This window comes from Schistocerca serialis, chromosome 8 (assembly GCF_023864345.2).
Source record: "Schistocerca serialis cubense isolate TAMUIC-IGC-003099 chromosome 8, iqSchSeri2.2, whole genome shotgun sequence".
In the NCBI taxonomy this organism is placed as follows: domain Eukaryota; kingdom Metazoa; phylum Arthropoda; class Insecta; order Orthoptera; family Acrididae; genus Schistocerca; species Schistocerca serialis.
The window spans coordinates 331,914,094-331,935,059 of NC_064645.1; the positions used below are offsets into that span (position 1 = coordinate 331,914,094).

The 20,966-nt window shown below is 40.0% G+C and overlaps 1 protein-coding gene across 3 annotated transcripts in view; it reads right to left on the bottom strand.

The window, feature by feature from the left end:
• Positions 1–20,966, bottom strand: part of LOC126416199 (striatin-3) — an 86,920-nt gene that overhangs the window by 27,944 nt on the left and 38,010 nt on the right. For all 3 annotated transcript variants that reach the window (XM_050083791.1, XM_050083790.1, XM_050083792.1), the window contains exon 5: positions 11,035–11,214. In XM_050083791.1, coding sequence (XP_049939748.1) covers positions 11,035–11,214 — 180 coding nt within the window. The remainder of the gene's footprint in view (positions 1–11,034; positions 11,215–20,966) is intronic.

Consider the following 20,966-nt stretch of genomic DNA (forward strand, 5'->3'; position numbering starts at 1 on the left):
TTTCGGAAACCGCATTGGGCAGGTGTTAAAGGCTTCGGGACTACAGCCACCAGGCTAAACGGCAATCCACCATATGCTCCAAAACCCTACATACACTACTCGTGAGAGAAATGGGGCGACAGCTAGAGGGGAGATGTTTGTCCTTTCCAGGTTTCGGAACAGGTACGACAATAGCTTCCTGCTATCTTCTAGAAAAAGTACTGTCAGTCCAAATTAGATTATAAAGGTGAAGGAGTTAACACAAACTATGGTATGATAAATGCAGCAACATTTGGATGTTGATACCATCCGGTCCTGGGTCGGTTGGTTGGTTGGTTGGTTTCGGGGGAAGAGACCAAACAGCGAGGTCATCGGTCTCATCGGATTAGGGAAGGACAAGGAAGGAAGTCGGTCGTGCCCTTTCAAAGGAACCATCCCGGCATTTGCCTGGAGCGATTTAGGGAAATCACGGAAAACCTAAATCAGGATGGCCGGACGCGGGATTGAACCGTCATACTCCCGAATGCAAGTCCAGTGCGCTAACCACTGCGCCACCTCGCTCGGTATATCCGGTCCTGGGGCAGAAGAGCGAGAAGAAGAGAGTGCGTGTTGGGAGTTCCCGCATAGAGAAACAGCATTATAGCTTTTGCTATTTTGAGAGGAGAAAGCAAGAGGTCACACTTCCGCTGCAAGTTTCTTCAGGAGAAAGGCTGGTGGGTAATTTGAAGAGCTCGAAATCTCTCTAAAGTGTTGACCCAATGAATCAGAAATTGCGACAAGGTCCACTAAGGTATCATTCGCGACAGTGAGCCCAGAGATCGGGGAGAAACTAGGCACGCCAGATAACTGTCGAATGCGACTCCAAACTTCTGAGGAGGGAGTGAAGGTGTTAAAAGAGCTAGTAGAGAAGTCCCAGCTTGCCTCCTTGCTATCGCGGATGACATGACGGCATTGCGCACATAACTACTTATAGCAGATACAGTTGGCCGAAGTAGGATGGTGGCGGAAAACACGAAGAGCACGTCGTCGATCACGCATTGTGTCACAGCACGCCTCATTTCATTTCACCAAGGAACTGGGGGACGCCAGGGCAAATCAGAGTTGCGAGGTATTGAATGTTCCACAGCTGTAACAATAACTTCTGTAACATGAGTGACCTGATCGTTGACACTAGGAAAGTGACTGTCATCAAATGTAGCTACAGACGAAAAAAGTGTCCAATCGGATTGGGCAAACTTACAGCGTCTCGGGCGCATAGGTGGCTGCAATCAAAGGACTCGTGGAAAACGGTCACTCGAGTGAACCATTCAAAGCGCCGAGCTAGCTGAACAGTACTGACCAAAAGGTCCAAATGAGAGAAATTTGTCGTGGAGGCAGATGAAAATGTAGGTTCCCCCAGTGTTGAGGCAAACAAGATCCGCTTGGTGGAAGACATCAATGATTAGGGAGCCACGCGGACAAGGACACGGAAATCCCTAAAGTGGGTGGTGGGCATTGAAGGCCCCAACCAGCAAATAGGGGGGTGAGAGCTGACCAAGGAGATGAAGGAGATCAGCTCTTCGCCATTGGTGTGGATGATGGAATGTATATGGTACAAAGAGAGAAGGTGTATCCTGAAAGGGAAAGACATACAGCAACAGCTTGGGAGGAACTGTTTAAGGGGATTGGGTGATAATGGACAGTATCATAGAGAAGAATCTTAAGTCCCCATGTGCTTGAGTGCTATCAACAGATGGGAGATCAAACTGGACTGACTGGAAATGAGGGAAAACAAAGCGATCATGGGGACGCAGCTTTGTTTCCTGAAGACAGAAGATGACCGGCAAGTAGGATCGTAAGAGGATTGACAATTCATTCCGATTGGCTCTAATGCCGTGGATATTCCAATGGATAATTGACATAGGGTGGACAGAAAAGGGAAGAATCTTACCACGGTTGCTCTCAACTCAACGACTGCTGAGAGCCAGCGGCCGACAGCACGGAACGGCATTCGGCCAAAGCCAGAAGATCCTGATCCATTGGTTATTCAGGGGCAGCTCGTGCCACCAGTGATTGGCCGGTTGATCGGCTGCCAGCAGTGCGCCTTGGCGACACAGAAGACAGCCGAGGGCGGTTACTGCCAGGTGGCGCTGTATATGAGGCACACCGTGGCAGAGAAGGAGAGGAACTTGGTTTCTTATGAGCCTTCTTGGAAACAGGACATTGAGATGAGGGAGGAATCGATGGTTTGGAAGTCGGGGTACGTAAAAAATCTTCGCAAGTAGGCTCTTTTTTGGAAGTCCGAGTGTCTGATTTTGGGGCTCGTGATTTAGCAGAAGCTGATGAAGGGTGAGCCGTAGAGTGAGCAGGTGATAGTGGGGAGGTTGAACAGGCGATCATTGTGCTGGCCGATCTGACAACCATGGCACTAAAGGTGAGATCACAAGTCTGTGTGGCTGCCTCCTTAGTACGCCGAGGAGATGCAAGGACAGTGCTGTATTTACCTGCTGGAGGCACAGTGGGCTTTCGACTGGCGAATAACTTACGAGCAGCAAATGAAGACACCTTTTCCTTCACTCTGATTTCCTGAATAAGCCGTTCATCTTTGAAAATGAGGCAATCTCTAGAGGAAGCAGCGTGGTCATCCATACAGTTGATGCAATGAGGGGATGGAAGTGGGAAAGCACCCTCATGGGCATCCTTGCCACACGTAATGCATTTGGCCAGATTGGAACATGACTGGCTGGTATGACTAAACTGGTGACACCTATAGCAATGCATAGGGTTGGGGATGTAAGGGCAAACTGAAATTATCTCATAGCCCGCTTTAATGTTCGATGGAAGTTGAACTCTGTCAAATGTCAAGAAGATAGTATGGGTTGGAACCAAGTCCTTGTCAACCCTTTTCACGACTATGTACAGCTGTTACGCCCTGTTCAGACGAATTTCCTCGTTGGACAATCTGTCGAGTGAACATGTATAAACCACCCCGTGTGATGAATTTAAAGTGTGGTGCGCTTCCACCCAGACAGGGAAGGTGTGCAGTAGTGAAGTTCGCAGCAATTTTTGTGCCTGGAGGGCAATGACTGTTTCTAACAACAAGGTGCCATTTCGTAATCGGGAACAAGACTTTACAGGACCTGCAATTGCATCAACACCTTTCTGAATAATGAAGGGGTTGACTGTGGAGAAGTCTTGACCTTCGTCCGACCGAGAAACAACAAGGAACTGTGGCACTGCTGCAGTTTTATAGGTCTTTCGTCCGATCGCGTCTTGACTATGGTTGCACCGTGTATGGGTCAGCAAGGCCTTCGTATCTGAAGATACTTGACGCAGTACACCATGAGGGTATCAGGCTGATAGAAGAATTGTCCGTGGCTGAAACTCATTTAACTTCCGCTTGTGAGCATAAATTGTAGACGTAGAGGAAGCCATTGCAGAAGTACCTCCATGATTACCGGAGTCTCCGATGGTGCGCTCCTTCCTTGTGGGGAACATTAAGTTGTAAAACAGTCATCAAAATTGCACTATCTTAAGTGACACGAATTGCAAATTCCAGGAAAAATTGATTTAAGTAAACAAAAGCTACCCTTTTTTACATTTATCAAATCAAAAGCCCACCCCAGTCAGACAAAGAGCGCATAATTGTACATTTAACAACATACAAAGCAATCAGTCAAGACAGACAGAAACGTGGTTACAAACTGTAAATTGTCCCAGAACCAACTACAAATGGCTCTGAGCACTATGGGACTTAACATCTACGGTCATCAGTCCAGAACCAACTACAGGAGGGAAAACAAGAGGTCTGTTCAGTGGCAAACAATAAACATTGCTAACTTACTTTGTAAGTATTTAATTAACATGAGAAATTTTGTTAAGATCAGAACATATTTTATACTGCCAATGGATGGATGTGGGTTTTTATTCCATGCCAAATCAAGAAGTGCTACAACCTGACCCTCTTAGATTTATGTGAAATTAAATATGCATGTAATATTGGTAAATAGTAGAACAAAACTTTTTTCACATTTTCTGTAGAGTGATTATCTAGTGACTGCTCCTAAAAAACATAAAAACAAATCTAATTTTTGCCTCACAGCACGTCATCAATTTGTTCACAATTTTTGTTCTGATTAAACTACACAATGAAACCATGACTGAATTTAATGAGTTTTGAAAAACCATGTTTTTTAAAATTGTAAAAAAAAGATTTATGCCAACAATAGTGCTTTCCTCTGTGTAATCTGAAAGTTAAAATTTACAATGAGCATGATATCACTATCAAAAATAATTTTGTGTGTATCACAACTCTGTTAAATATCATTCAGACCATCAATTGTTATTTTTATTTTGTTACCCATGATAATTTTACAGAACTGTAGTTGGATTTATTACTTTTCCAGCAAAATTTTACTTTTCATACTTATAACTGTGTTTTAAAGCATAGCACTAGCTAAATTAATAAACTCCTCAACATATCTAAAATATGCATCTTAAAACAAGCAATAAACTTCACAGTACAGACTGTATACAGAATGACCAGTTGGTGTTATTATCTCCCATTTGTTAGGCATTTTGTCACTGGAGAATATTCATTCAGCTACTGTAGAAAAGTGACCTGTACATTTTCTTTTGGTACAACGTGGCATAGTAAAGTAAAATAATGTGACTAATTCTGAAATGCGTTTTGAAATTAGCTTCTTGTTGTTGTGGTCTTCAGTCCTGAGACTGGTTTGATGCAGCTCTCCGTGCTACTCTATCCTGTGCAAGCTTCTTCATCTCCCAGTACTTACTGCAACCTACATCCTTCTGAATCTGCTTGGTGTATTCATCTCTTGGTCTCCCTCTACGATTTTTACCCTCCACGCTACCCTCCAATACTAAGTTGGTGATGAAATTAGCTTAAAGATACTTTAGTACAATTCTTGCAGAAGTGCAGAAGTTTATATGCCTACAACCAGTTAGTATCTGCAAACTATTAACGTAACCATAAATTTTCTTCCAGGATGTGGAAAGACGGAGAAGTAATGTTGCGTACTGCTAAATCAAATTAGACGATTCATTTCAGAATGGCATAACATGCCTAAAATTTTTGCTGTGACAAGTGCCAGAAAATACTTCCCCAGTAGAAGTTTCTGATACATCTAGCACAGAAGACTATGACAACCTAGTGTGTTCTGAGGTCAAACAAAAAAGTGAAAAAATGTTAAGGTGTAGTGACGTACAAGCAAGTTCAACCCTAAAAACTATGAAAACTTGTTTGCAGTCTGTTGCGGAATTGTGTTAAGAAAGAGAAACTATGTGAGGTGCAGTATACTAAAAAACAAAAACTAACTTCAACAATACAAAGAAAAGCATTGTTACTGCCTTCTGGTGAACTATTACATGATCATTCAGAATCGGAGATGATCTTTCAGCTGAAAGAGACATTTAGTAGTTGCTAATCTCGAAGTAAGAGAGGTGAAATTTCTTATTTTTACCTAAAAGATGGAATGTTAAGAAGCTTCAAGAGGAATTTAATGTTACTAATTACAAGGCTAGAAAAGTAAAAGATTTGGTGAAGGCCAAGAGTATTTTACCTTCTCCCAATCCAAAACCTGGCAAGACTCTTAATCAGATGACTGTTGATTCTGTAAAAAAACATTGTTCTTACAAAGGCAAGCAGGTCAGTACCTGGTAGAAAAGATGTTGTGCTTATAAAAATTGGTGGAGGGGAAAATCAAGTGCAAAAAGGTTACTTTCACGTAATTTGATAGAAATTTAATTGCCCCAAAAATTGCATTTTAGCCAGTGATACACACTGTGTGTGTGTGTGTGTGTGTGTGTGTGTGTGTGTAGCACACGCGCCGTCCATATCTTTCACATTTCGCTGTGATGTGGATGTTCTGTCAGTAAGTAGCAGATAAGTAAAGGCAATATTGAACCCTTAAATGTCTACAGGGCAAACATATACATTATCCCATACAGAAATGGTGATGGGCAAAAAATCTGATTGGCTAGACGCGTGATTAATTTGACATATGACTCATCTCAGTAGCAATAACTAATAACTGATTTTAAGCCTATCTCTGGTATTCACTTTTTCCAGGTTTGTAACCTTGTCTTTTTACTTAGACACTGATTAGGTAACCTTTTTTTAATATCGATTACAAACTACTTTACTTTGATGTCATACAGTAACACACAGCTGATAAGCAGGCCTAATACTTAAATTAATTTCTGAAGGTGTTTAGAGCTGAACACCCATTACTCAGTAACCTTCCGCCAGAAATATGTGAATAAATGTTTTGTGTTACTGTTTATGAATACTACAAGCATACTTAATTTCAAATAAATCTTAAGAGGTTTAGGCTGAAAAAAGTTTGTGGATTGAACATGTACTGGCCTATGCCATTTATATACTGAATGTGTTACCACAGCATTAAAAGCAAGGATTTTTACTATGGCCAAGGTGAATCTACTGGCATACACACAGATGACAGTACAGTAACAGTAGATCATCTTTATTGGACTTTAATTCAAAGTGACAACTTAACATAGTGTAAACTTTGATTGTGACCATGTACAGAAGGAAAACAATATACATCAATGAATGCTTTGTTTTCTGAGAGTTTCAGTTCAGTGCAATATACATCCACTTCATATGACAATTTACATTAGCTTATGATCCAAAGCGCACACAAACAAGAAACTATTGGGCACAACTTTCACTGCAAGTTCTCTGAATTAACTGCATTGAGTTATTTAATTTCCCAATGCCATCATAAATGTGACCAATATCAAAGGAACACCAGTTCATTATAAATCTGCAGATGTCAGTAAGGGACAAAATAACCCAAACCTGTTGTCAAATACAGAGCAGCAAAGTCAATCATTATGAAGCTTCCATTTCCCTATCATACCATTGTCACCTGTACATTTCTATCCAATGACTGGCTGAATTTTGCCAGATAATCTGCAAGTGCAATATGAGCCTTACGCATAACAGGGCACACACATAACCTCCACCCCTCCCCACTGCCACAGCCTTAGTAAAAACACACACACACACACACACACACACACACACACACACACAGATTCAATTAACTGCAACATCAACCACAGATTTCTTTTTTATCAAAGATATTTGTGAACAGCACCTGTGCCAATACTACAAAATTGAAAAATCCCTGCACAATGTCTGATACAAGGGTGCCTGGTGTTTGCCTTCATAAAGGTCATAATCTTTCTGCCCAAGAATTCCCACTGGGTTCAGAGTGCTTTTCCGTAATATTCGCATGATGATTGACATTACTGGTAACAAATCTAGCACAATGCCTCTTTAACTACTTTGATGTCTTCCTTTAATCTGACCTGGTGAGATCCCGAACACTACCAAGCGAGGTGGCGCTATGGTTAGCACACTGAATTCGCTTTCAGGCGGACGACGATTCAAACCCGTCTCCAGCCATCCTGATTTAGGTTTTCTGTGATTTCCCTAAATCGTTTCAGGTAAACACCAGGATGGTTCCTTTCAAAGGGCACAGCTGATTTCCTTCCCCATCCTTCCCTACTCTGAGCTTGTGCTTTGATGTCGACATGACATTAAACACTAATTCCCTCCTCCTCCCGAACACTCAGCAGTACTCAAGAATGGACTCCACTAGTGTTCCGTGTGTGGTGTCCTTTATATGAGAGCTGCAGTTGTCTATATGTCCTTGGTAGATTATAAGAGATGTCCCCAGTGGTGGGTTTGACTTTTTTAACCATCTGTGCGATTGTGTAGGTTACGGTCAAGTATCATGCTCAGCAGTCATTCACTCTCATGGGCTTTTGTTTATGAGTAATGGACAGAGGGGGGACACGTCAAAATTTCGTGTGTTGGTCTAGAGCCTTTAAAGTAATACAAATACACAGATTGATAGTGCAGCATAAGCATTACTGTGGATTCCCCACATTCAGAAGGTTGTGCATTCGGATCTCTTCAAGTGTTTTGTAATTTTCCATCTTTATTGAAATGGCTTTTATCATTATTATTATTCAACCGATTGGTTTAAATGTAATTTTTTTTATTTCTAATCCTTATTCATATCATTTTAATCTCCATACTAACTTCTTGATTTGCTCTCATTGTTTGTTCCTTTCCTATTCTTCTTTCATTTGGTATCATTGTTCATGTAATTTTATTATTATGTGCAAGAAGAAATTTATGTCTAAAATGTTTGTACAAGTGTTACCACCCAAAAAAATTTACATCTTGCAACAAATAGATTTGGTTTTTATTCAAATGTTTAAATATTATGATATACAAATAAAAAATAATTAAATTCAGACGAGTGTTTTTATTAATATTTAAAAATGAAAAATTTCAACATACCCAATGAGATGCGAACCGACAACTTTCTGTACGAGGGATGTACCTTAACCATTACGCTATGCCATTAGCCTGTACGATACACAATTCTAAAGCTCTAGAGCAATATGCAAAATCAGACTTTTTTCATAAATTACCCACAAATAAGGGCCCAGCAGGGCGAGATACATGGAACATAAAGCTACATCTCTGAACAGAACATTTTTAAAAGAAGACGAAGAAGAAGAAGGAGGAGGAGGAGGAGGAGGAGGAGGAGGAGGAGGAGGAGGGGGGGGGGGGAGAGAGAGGAGGGGGAGGGGGGGGGGGAATCAGTCCCACCCCTGGGGACGGTGCCTTCCTCTTAAGGCGACTATCTGCAGCCCCTACAACCAATGTTAAATGCTCTTTTCATTTCCTAGAACATTGTAATGTTATGCCTTGATATTTAATTGACGTGACTGTGTCAAGCAGCAAACCACTATAACACTGTACTTTAGTTACACGATTGTTTTTCCTATTCATCTACATTGACTTACGTTTTTCTACATTTGAAACAAGCTGCCATTCATCCCACAAGATAAAAATTATTTAAGCCTTCCTGTATCCTTCTAGTCACTCAACAACAATTCTTTCCCATAAGCTATAGCACAATCAACAAATGGTCATGTATTGCTGTTCACCTTACCTGTTTAGGAGAACAAGAGCAGTTCTATCTTAAGTCCCTGGTGCTCTTCTGACAATACCATTGTCTGATGAACCCTGGCCATCAAGGACAATGAACTGGATTCTATTATTTACAAAGTCTTTGAGCCAATTTCATATCTGACAAGCTATTCTAGATGCCTGGACCATGTTAACAGTCTGCAGTAGAAAACTTTCTGGAAATCCACAAATATGTAACCTGCCTGTTGCCCTTCATTCATGCTTCGCAGAATATCATATGAGCACAGGAGACACTGAGTTTCATATGTTTAGTGCTTTCTAAATCTGTGGTGATTTGTGTACAGAAGCTTTTCTATCTGAAGGAAATTTATCATATTTGAACTTCAAACATTCTGCTGCAAACCAATGTTAACAATAGTGGTCTGTAATTTTGCATGTCCACTCCTTTACCCACTTTATATTCAGTTGTTACCTGTGTTTACCCAGTCTCTTGGGACTTTGCAATGGGTGAGAGATTTGTGTTAAATGCAACCAATGTAAGAGGCCAATGCAATGGAGTACTCTATGTAAAGCCAAATTGCAATGCCATTCGGACTTGGTGACTTATTTGTTTTCATCTCTTTCAGTTGCTTCTATACTCCATGGATGCCTATTACTATATCCTTTTCTGAAGTCTGTGCAAGGGTCAAACAACAATATGTCTGTGTGAATAATTTATTGAACATGAAATTTATACTTCATCTTTCCTTTTACTACCTTTACTACTGCCACATCAGACTAGTCAATAAGTGACTGGGTAGAAGGCTTTGACCCACATACTGATTTTACATACAACCAGCATTTTCTCATGTTCTCGGCAAGATCTTTCACTAAAGTATGATGGTGGTAGTTGTATGCTTTGTGCATCAATGTTAAAGAGCATAAACACAGAGAAAGGACTATTTTTAAGTGAGAAATTCAGATATGAAACTTCCTACACCACTGAGGTGGTTGCAACTATAGTGGCAATAATCCAGTTAAATTAAAAAAGATCGGTGCTGTATCATAAAGTAACTTGGTTCACATACCTGACTTCTGTAACTTTTTGGTTAAGTATCAGGAGTTTTTGTAACTTCCATGCATTTCTTACAATTTCTGATCAGTCTTAAAAATGGGATTGTACAGTACTTGTTTGAAAGTCAACGTTAGGATAATGGAACATTTAACTACTTAAGGGCCATTTTTGTGAATGACTTCCATAAATGCTTCCAGGATAAGGACAGCTAAACTAAGCCTTCTTCAGGACTTAAAGTGGACCATAGCCACCACATCCTCCACAAACAAAGTATTCATTCAATAAATTTATGAGTTTTTCACATGTGATAACCAACTGATAATAATTTTAGAAATGACCTACTGTTGGGTTACACACACTTATGTAATACTATGTATATTTTACAGTTTGTGGACATAACTTGTTATGTCCATATAAAATACGAGAAACCTCATTCAAGGAGTTATTTTATTGACTAATAACTTAAATGCATATTGTCGTCTAAATTAATTCTCTGACTGCAAATTCTTTGACATCAGCTGTATTAGGTATAGATTTACTACCTGTTTAGCATCAGACTGGGACTAACAGATTTCCCAGGTCTGGCACAAATTTTCACGATGCTAGTAGGTAGTTCGTCTATATCTAATACCACTGATGTCAAGCAACTTGCTGTCAATGAATTTCGAAATATTTTGTACAGCTGTGGATCATCTACAGTGTCTGTTCTTTCAGACATGCATGTAAATATGCTTATATCATGTTTGCAGTACAGAACTCCCGATTTAGTACCAGTGCAGGATTTTGTGTGTGTGTGTGTGTGTGTGTGTGTGTGTGTGTGTGTGTGTGTGTTGTGTGTGTGTGTGTGTGTGTTTTAATAGCCAGAATAATTCCCCACCACCTTCGTGGAGGAGGGGTGGAGGGGTGGGGGAGAGGGGGGGGGGGGGGGACCAGGGCTTGTTCCCTCAGAGCATGACAAAGTCCAACCGAGTCAAAATTCTTTAACACCAAAAATGTGTGTACATAAAAAGGAAACAATTACCTTCCCTTTGCGCTTAGCTGTCTTAACATCATCCTGTTCATCATCTGGTGCTTCATCCAAGTCATCACTCATGTCGTCATCGTCATCCATATCAACCTCTTCCTGAGCCAAGAATTCAAAACTTGACATAACTGCAGCTTCCGTATCAAGAATCATTGCTTCTGTCAAAGACGGAGGAGCCTACAAAAGAATAATTTTGTACAGTGTCATGCCACAATCACCGGAAATTACAAAATGAAGATGAAATATGATACAAAGGAATATCACTAAATCAATTAGTCTCCAAAATACTGTTGGCTCACAACAGCACCTGTAAAATAATTCATCACTATAATCTTTTATATTCATTTTTATTACAGCAACATGAAACAGTTTTGATGTGGTTGTTTAGGTACATTTCCCATTATCTCTACAGGCTCAGTCAAGATCAAACAATGCAGTCAGAATGGCAGGCAGTTTTATGTATTCTCGGTATTCGAGGTTCTGCTATGCTACACCATATTTCCATACAAACTGACAAGTCACAGCTTCCAAAGCCATACAGTTACAAGGATTATCCTTAAACTAACATTAAATGTCGAAATATCTAGGGGGGAAGCTGGTACCACTGCCGCGTAGTGGGAAGCCAATGGAAGGAATGAGCTTTCCCAACAAATTCTAGCTCATCAATTAGCGTTGTGGTGACTGTTAGAAATGAGTGTTCTCATTCCTGCTCCCACCAACTGTGAAGCGCGGACTGTAATTCGCTAACTAAATGCTGAAGCCATGGATGCCACTGTGATTCATCACGAAATTGTTTCAGTTTAAGGAGATGACGTAATGTCAAGGCAGCACGTGACGAAATGGGTACGGAATTTCAATTTTTGGAAGGACAGAAATTCGCAACAAAGCTGGAAGCAGAAGGCCATCTGTTGTGACCGATGATGTGGTGCAGAAAATTGAAGATAATCATCTATCTGATCGCCATTCGGCTATTTATGACCTGTATGCAGTCTGTCCTAACATTTCAGGAATTATTGTTCGTGAAATCTTAAATCGACAAAATTATCGCAAGTTGTGTGCGTGATGAGTGCCCTGGATGTTTACCAGAGCACACAAAATGAACAGAGTTATTGCCACTTACAAATTTCTCGATCATTTTAAGACTGAAACTGTGATGCTTTTCCCAAACCTGTAGTGACAGGAGATGAAACTTGGGCTGATCACCACACTCCAGAGAGCAAACAACAATGCGCTGGCGCCGTACTCTCTCCCCTTCAGCCAAAAAATTCAACTCGACAAATAGTGAGGAAAATCATGGTGTCAGTGTTTTGGGAGAGAAAAGAGATTCTGCTCATTGACTTTTTTGGAAAGAGGTGAAACAACAAATGCTACAAGATACTGTGAGATCACGAAGAAACTTCGCAGAGCCATATAAAACAAACATCGCAGGATGGTCACGATGGGAGTCTGTCTCCTTCATGACAATGCAAGTTTGCACACCACTCGTGCAACACAGCAGTTGTTGACTTCATTTGGTTGGAAAGTGTTAAGCCACCCCTCTCACAGTCCCGATCTCACACCTAGCAACTGTAATCTGTTCACTAAATTGAAGGAACTTTTTCGTGGAAAACACCTTTCCGACGATAGCAAGGTGAAAATTGAAGTCAAGAACGGGCTGAAGACGGCAGCAGGAGATGTCTATGACACATGAATCAAAAATCTTGTCCCACGGATGACAAAATGTGGTGAGGTAAATAGTGATTATGTGGAAAAATAATGCAAGACCTTCACTACAATGCATGTAAATTTTATTTTACTTTTTTTTGTACTTCAAAAAATTCTTGTAACCTTACTTTCCAGATTAGCCTTTTAATTCATTTCTCACTGGAAATAAAGTATTCCACTAGAGCTGGTCCTATAACTGTGATTTCTTTCTGTTTCAGTCGCAGTGTCAAAAAACAGTTTTTGGGTGACATTTTTATTTCGGTGGCTGTGTATACTATGATTGATGCTGTAGATTACCCGTCTTTTAATAGCAATATGGAGCCTCACGAAGCTTAATATCCATTTTTGACAGATGAATCACCAGCAACAGTGTCAGATACCTCACTTCATGAGCTGTCTGAAATTTAATCACAGATATTGGTACAGAGTATGTATGTCACCACTTCTCACTATTAATCAAATACTGGTGATAGATATGTCTTCCACCACTAATATTTTAACCAGTGATTTCTGGCATAAGATCACTGCACAAGAACAAGCCAAGCATCACACCAGGAGATGCTGCCTGATACATTGCAGAGCATCAGCCTCAATGGAAAAAGCCCTATACTCTAGCACTTGTCAAAGAGACTGCCAGAAACAACACTGCATTGCATTTAATGTTTAGAGCACAAGTCTATAATTCCACAACACTGATGTAAATGAATTATCTTTAATAAAATATATTTGATTGTATTACATTGTAAAGGCATTATTGAATATGCAGCCCCCACACGGCAGCAATCAATGAAAGTATAAAATTTCTGTAAAAATTTGAATGACTTTTTTTTGCATTAGTCTGGATCAATTTCTGCAATAACACACTCCATTTCGTTCTTTAACTGGGGAATCTGATTTCCTTTTTTCAATAACCACTTGACTTCATGTAACCTCACACAAAACAGTCGCATGGCAGCCTGTAGCAAGATCTTTGTGGCCAATTCTGGTCTCCAAGATAGGCGATATGACCCATGACCCTTAAATTTCTCCTGCTAAGCATGATTAACTTGCAAGTGATGCCATCTAGCTCAAATCACTTTTTTTTCAGTCTATTCCCTCCAACTGGAGCCGAACGAGACATTTACCATATGAGATAATGTAGGTCATTTATGTCACTGCATTACCAGTGGAATACTCAAAAAGTAGGACCTAGTCACTAGATGGTTAACAGGAGCAGGAACAAGATTGTGGCAAAGTGAATCAACAGAACACTCCCTCCATTTGACACACAGAAAGGAGGATGAAGACTAAGAATGTGAATTTCACATATCTTGATAGTGATGTGGCAAGTGATGGGAGGACCAACCTTGGGGTTCTGAACAGGGTAGTCAAACATGCCAAAATCTTCAGTCTGCTATGAAGACTTCCCTGGGATAAGTACATTCCTCTAAGAGCTACACAGACCTGCTCAAAAGTTTCTTTCTGTCCATCACGTTCTCAAGTCTGCAGAATGTAATGTCACTACCCTTGTGGGGGAGATACGGCAGTCACCCTAGTTCTGTGTTTTAACCAATTAAGGCCAATTGTGTGAAGCAGTTCATCTTAGATCAGCACAAGATATGAAAATCTGCTGTGTATAAATGTCGATCTCAGAGTATTTCACTATGAACAAGGATCAGCTTTGCCCATCAAAATTACAGCAGCAACTTCACAACCCAATAACACTACAAAATTACTGATTTTACTTTGGGCAAATAGAAGCTGAGAAGAAGGGATAAAGAAATTACTGTTAAAAGTTTTCAAATCATATTTTTTATCTCTAAAGCCTATCGAACACAGTAAGGTCTACCTTAAGTTTGCTAGATGTCAAAACTGACTGCCAGGAGGGGTGGCAGCTAGCTCACATTCTGAACCTCTCACACAGTGTAAGATTTGGCACAGAAGCTAGCAGGCATGCTCGACTGCAAGAACAGCAACACACACAAGCCGGTTGATCTGTAATCTTTCTCAATCAATTTTAAAGAAACTGTTTGGTGAAAAAATTTAATTCTCACATATCTTATAACTTCATTCATCAGCTTCACAATAAAACTGACTACCATTTCATCAATTGTCAAAGTTACTGCGATATTTCAAGATTAAGTGAACTACTGGAAGAATTTCTACAGATTTGCTACGAAAAATAGGGATCACTATGAATTTGTGTTTGGTGCATTTTAGGTCTTGTGTTGCTGCTTATGAAATGCAGCTAACATACTGAATCATTCTCCAAAGTTTAAAGGATATTGTCATCTGTTTCTGATCGAGAAACTGGATTTTATGTGAAGCACTCTGCCCCCAAATGCCCACACTAGTGAAAAAGCCAAATATTAATACATTCCTCTTACCTCATAAACAGTTTGAGATATCTACACAAGATTTTGGCAAATGATAGAACCCAAAGAGGAGGGTATTTTGCCATTTGATTAATATGCTAACTTCACTATCTACAACAACATTCCAGAAACTACAGATGTTTTTCAATGAAATAATGTAATTTTTATGGGCCATCGATAGATGGTCAAACAAAAACTGCTCTGGATTTTGCAACAATATCGCTGGAAAAGTGGCACATCTATTTTTATACCAAGAATGGGCTTTTCTCATAAGCTATTGACCTGTCTTTCCCTTAGTTGCTAGTTTAATAATATACTGTTTGAAATGTCTACCACAATTTTAACTGCTTTAGAATGTTAATGAGATGAATATTTGTAAACTTCACTGTGTTTTGGCAAAAGAAGCAATTTTAACATGGTGACATGTGAAGTCACGTATTACCAAAAACTCTTCACTAATAACTTATCTCTGAAGAAAAAAGGAACGGAATAAGAAGCCTGGGAAACATAAATCACTACATCCGTTGAAATTTCAGCAGAATCCCGTATTCCGTGTATTTTTAATAATGAATGACTGGTACTGAACTAGCCACAGAAAAAATATGAAAACATTTCAATTTGCAGAACTCTGTCAGGTACCAGTTAAGGCGTACAGAGATTATCAATCTCTCTTACAAACTAAAAAATGTTTTTCAAAAAGTACAATTCTTCACTCTGTACAGGGATAGTAATGAAGAGACAGTATACTATGTATTACTGTTTTCATATTTCTCAGATAATCGGAATGTAAGAATAATATCCTCTGACCAGTTTCAATATGAATCGTTCATTAACGAAAATATATTGGGTTATACGATGAGCTGACAGAAGTCATGGGATACCTCTTAACATCGTGTAGGACCTCCTCTTGCTCAGCATAGTGCAGCAAATCATCTTGGGTTGGGCTCAACAAGACGTTGCACTAAATATTGAGCCAAGCTGCCTCTATAGCCATCCATAATTATGAAAGTGTTGCTGGGTAGAATTTTATAAACGAACTGACCTCTCGAATATGTCCCATAAATGTATTATGTGATTCATGATGGGTGACCTGAGTGGCCAAATTATTAACTCAAATTCTCCAGAAAGTTCTTCAAACCAATTACAAACAACTGCAGCCCAGGAATATCGCACATTGTCATCCACAAAGATTCCATCGTTGCCTGGGCACATGAAGTCTATGAATGGCTGCACATGGTCTCCAAGTAGGTGAACACAACCATTGCCAGTCAATGTTTGGTTCACTTGGACCAGATGATCCAGTCCACTCCAGGCAAAACCAGCCCACACCATTATGCAGCCACTACCAAATTGCACAGTGCCTTGTTGACAACCTGGGTCCATGGCTTCATGTGGCCTGCACCAAAGTTCTTACCTACTGAAATTGGGCCTCATCTGATCATGCCACAGTTTTCCAGTCATCTAGGGTTCAACTGATATGGTCATGACTCCTGGAGAGGCACTGCTGGTGATGTGATGCTATTAGCGGAGGAACTCGCGTCAATCATCTGCTGCCACAGCCCATTAATGTCGAATTTTGCCACACTGTCCTAATGGATACATTCGTCGTATATCCCGAATTGATTTCTGCTATTATTTCACGGTTGCTTGTCCATTGCCGATGACAACCTCGTTAAGTGAAAGCCATCGGCCCTTGCTTCGTCCGTGGTTAGTTAGAGGTAATGCCTGAAATCTGGTATTATTAGGACACACTTGACACTGCGGATCTTGAAATATTGATTTCCCTAATGATTCCTGAAAAGGACTGTCCCATGCTTCTAGCTCCAACTACCATTCCATGTTCAAAGTCTGTTAATTCTCGTCATGTACCAATAATCACATCAGAAAACTTGTCCCATGACTCGTCACCTCAGAGTAAGTAGAGCACTTTGTCATGGCGAAAGCTTTTGCCCGATTTCTTAGTTTTTAAAAGCTATTTCAGTATATTTTTTGCTGTTTTAATATCATTTTATCAATTATTTCACTAAACTTTATTTCCACTTTTCACCAAAGAAAGCTAAAGGAAAATTTACGTAAATTCAAGAAGCATGAAAATCATGTGTCCAGTGAGAATATTTACATTAAACTATAAATGTTTAAAAATAATTATCCTTCCACTTTAAAAAGTAGGACCTAGCCTATGTACATAATCTACAAATCATTCTGAAAGAGATACTATAAATTCCGTATTACCGCAATTACAGCAGTTCTCCTGTCAATATTACAATATGTTGAAAATGACCTCTCCCCATCAGCATTACTGACTGGGATCCAAAAAGCCTTCACTGCAGCTTCCACAAAATGCCCATACTCTGATTTCAGGGAAAGAAGAATAGCGATCACATCAACATCTTCACCTTCCCTATAAGAAATAGCAACTAAATCCCCAACTAAATTCCTGGTTCAGGAAATTCTGATGCTGAAGGTTCTAGTAGAATGGGAATTCACTTCATTAGCTGAGAGACTTCAAAACTGTGTAAATCAACTTTCATTATGTTTGTTGGATCAAACAAATTACTGATAGAAGGAATGCAATCTTTCCTACGTCACACTCCATTAAATGGTGAAGGGTCACTAAGCTAACACTGTCTAACATGAATTGATGCTATCTTGAAGCTCTCTTATGCCACCAGCAAGTTGCAGCCTTTTGAGCAATGCTTGACAAGAAAAATAGCTAGGCACTGATTTTTTTACTGTACTGGAGGTCAATGTTTTAAAATAGTTCACAGCACCATCTTCAACAGTTTCAATTAATTCTACCGTATCACCGAGATGTTCTCGATGTTTGAACACAATTGAAGAAATAGAATTATCAACTTCCTTGTCTTCAAAATGAACGAGCTGAAATCAATTTGAAAATACACCTGCAAAAGTTCGATTGTCATTTGTGCCAACGTAGCAAGTACAGAAAGTGTATTCAATCTGATTACAATTTCCATGTAACTGAAGTGACTGATATGGAAAAATATGGGTATTAGTTCAATTACGAGGCTTCTGATCGCCAATATAGTGACCAACACAGCATCACAGCCGACAGACACATACGTAAATAAATAGTTGCAAACTTCGTTACATCCTCCCTGAACTTCACATTGGAAAACATTATAAAATCCTGGGAGTTTGGTTAGGTTGACAATATTATGAAAAGTAAGTTGCTACTTACCAAAGAGCAGAGATGCCAGGTCACAGAAAGGTACAACAAAAAGATTGTCAAACAAAGCTTTGACACAGTCTTTCGTTGAACCTATCTGTGACTCAACATCTCCACTGTATAGTGGGGAGCAGCTTTCCTTTTTATAATATTGCCATTATTTCATTCAGGATTTTCCATTGTTTTGTTACGTTGAGTAAGTTATTTCTACATATTATAATTTTTGCCACTTGACAGATGGCAACAAAGAAAAGGCCAAATTTTGCTCGTTCACAAGGTCTCAGTCTCATTCTTGCTATAAAATTAAGAATAGTTATTGCGACAGGATGGTGGGTTCGAAGCAACATGAAGGAATTATCTTCCCTCCCAGCTACATTTTGTTACACAAAAGTGCATTTGTTCATTTTTGGTAACACTAGGAAAACAGCTGCTCCGAAGCCACACAATCTGACACTAATGTTGATTAAACATATTTCTTCCCCTCAAAAAAAGAAATTGTAATATTACAAAAACACAGTACACATTTTTTCACCCTCTCCCTCAGCTTTGGATGAGCAACTCAACTTTTTCTAGCAGAATATTAGCTCAACAAAAGCTTGAGTTGTTAATAAAATGAATTTTTCTTTATTGGTTTTTGCTCATTTTGGTATTACACTGACATCTCGAAGCAACTTGTCTTTTGACACCTGTCATCGTTAGTGCCTCTTCCTTATTCTTCTTATGTGAATAGGTTTTAGGTGCAAGTGCTTTCTCTGCTACTAACACATCGCAGTCTTTGCACTTAACACCTTTCTAGTTTTTTCAAACACGTAAAATCATTCTGATGAAAATTCCTTTTCTGGAGAAAAAAAACTATCACTACCATACTTGTTAAGATTTACTGTAAGTATCAACATAAAAGATGAAAATCAAACAATGGAAAATCTAGGATGAACTGTAACAATATTATGAAAAGGAGATGCCGAGTCACAGGTAGGCACAACAAAAAGACTGTAACAAATAATGCTTTCGGAAATTAAAGCCTTCGTCAATAATAGATGTAGACACACACGCACGCAAACACAACTCACACACCCGACTACAGTCTAAGGCAACTGAAACCACTCTGCGAGCAGCAGCACCTGTGCATGGTGGCAGTGGCGACTGGGTGGGGGTAAGGAGGAGGCTGCGGTGGGGAGGGGGAGGGATAGTATGGTAGAGGTGGTAGACAATGAAGTGCTGCAGGTTAGACAGACGGCAGGGGATTGGTGGCAGGGAAGTAGCGGAATACGAGAGAAGTAAAAAGACTGAGTGTGACAATGGAATGATGACTGTAGTGCTGGAATGGATGGGTACGGACAGCGACTGACTAAGGCTCCCATAAACCTCCTGGCCTGACCCTTGGTAAGTCACTGTCCTCACCCATCCAGCCCCTTCCCTGTTCCCATTCCAGCACTACACAGCCGTCATTCCACCATCACTCAGTCTTTACTTCTCTCTTTTTCTGCTACTTCCCCCCCCCCCCTGCCCCTCCCCACTACTTCCCCCTCCCCGCCACTGCCCCGCTGCAGCACTTCATTGTCTGCCACCCCTACCATACTATCCCTCTCCCTCCCCATCCCAGCCTCCTATCCTTAACCCCACGCAGTACATGTGTGTCTACACTATTGTTGATGAAGGCCTTAATGGTCGAAAGCTTTACTTGTGACAGACTTTTTGTTGTGTCTATCTGCAACCTGGCATCTTGGTGAGTAGTAACTTTCCTTTTCATATACAGGGTGAAAATTATTTAAACCAACAACCTCTGGGAGGTTGCAAGGGACACCGGAACAAATATTTTTCTCTAAGGTCATTTTCCAGGGAATGATTTTTTAAACTGGTAGAGGGAGTTTTCTTTGGATGAAAATTAATTAAGCTTATAACTCTTGGAGGTTGTATGGTACAATGGAAACACATTAGAAAATGTGTGTTCTGTGAGGACAAAAAGTAACGCAAACAAGTTAATTCTTAGTTTTGTTGAGACAGCAACCAGTCACAAATTTATTTTCAGTTCCTTTATTCAAAAGGTACCATTACCAAGAAACAACAACATTGCCACAATTATAACAACTACAGTAGAGGTTCAAAAATGTCTCTACTGACCTGTAAACAAAGGTTACAATGGTGGGCCATGTTCTGTCTAATAAGTTCAAAGGTTGCAGCAGCCTCCTTAATTCCTACTACTGCTGCTCCTACTACTGCTGCTCCTACCACCACCACCACCACCACCACCACCACCACTACCACCACCACCACCACCACTCCGATTCAACAGGGATTTAATAAACAAGGTTGCACATCTCTCGTCACACATAAAAATCCACAGGGGCCAAATATTTACTAAGCCGCATACAGGACGACAGTGTTAATCCACTTTTCTGGAAACTGACAATCAAAAACTGACAAAGAGGACAACTAAAATGTGCCAGCACCTCATCACGCTTTAGCCACATGTACTATCTTGTAGAGAGTGGCACACTCCAGCAACTCTGGCAATGACCTGGTGAGGAAACTGTAATAATGCTTGTCATTTAATGGCCTAGGTAGGAGATGTGGCCTAATTACATAGTCACAAACAACATCTTCCCACATATTCACATAGAACCACACTTTACGAGCATGAGTAAATGTGGCATCTGGATTAACCTCACTCAAAACATGTG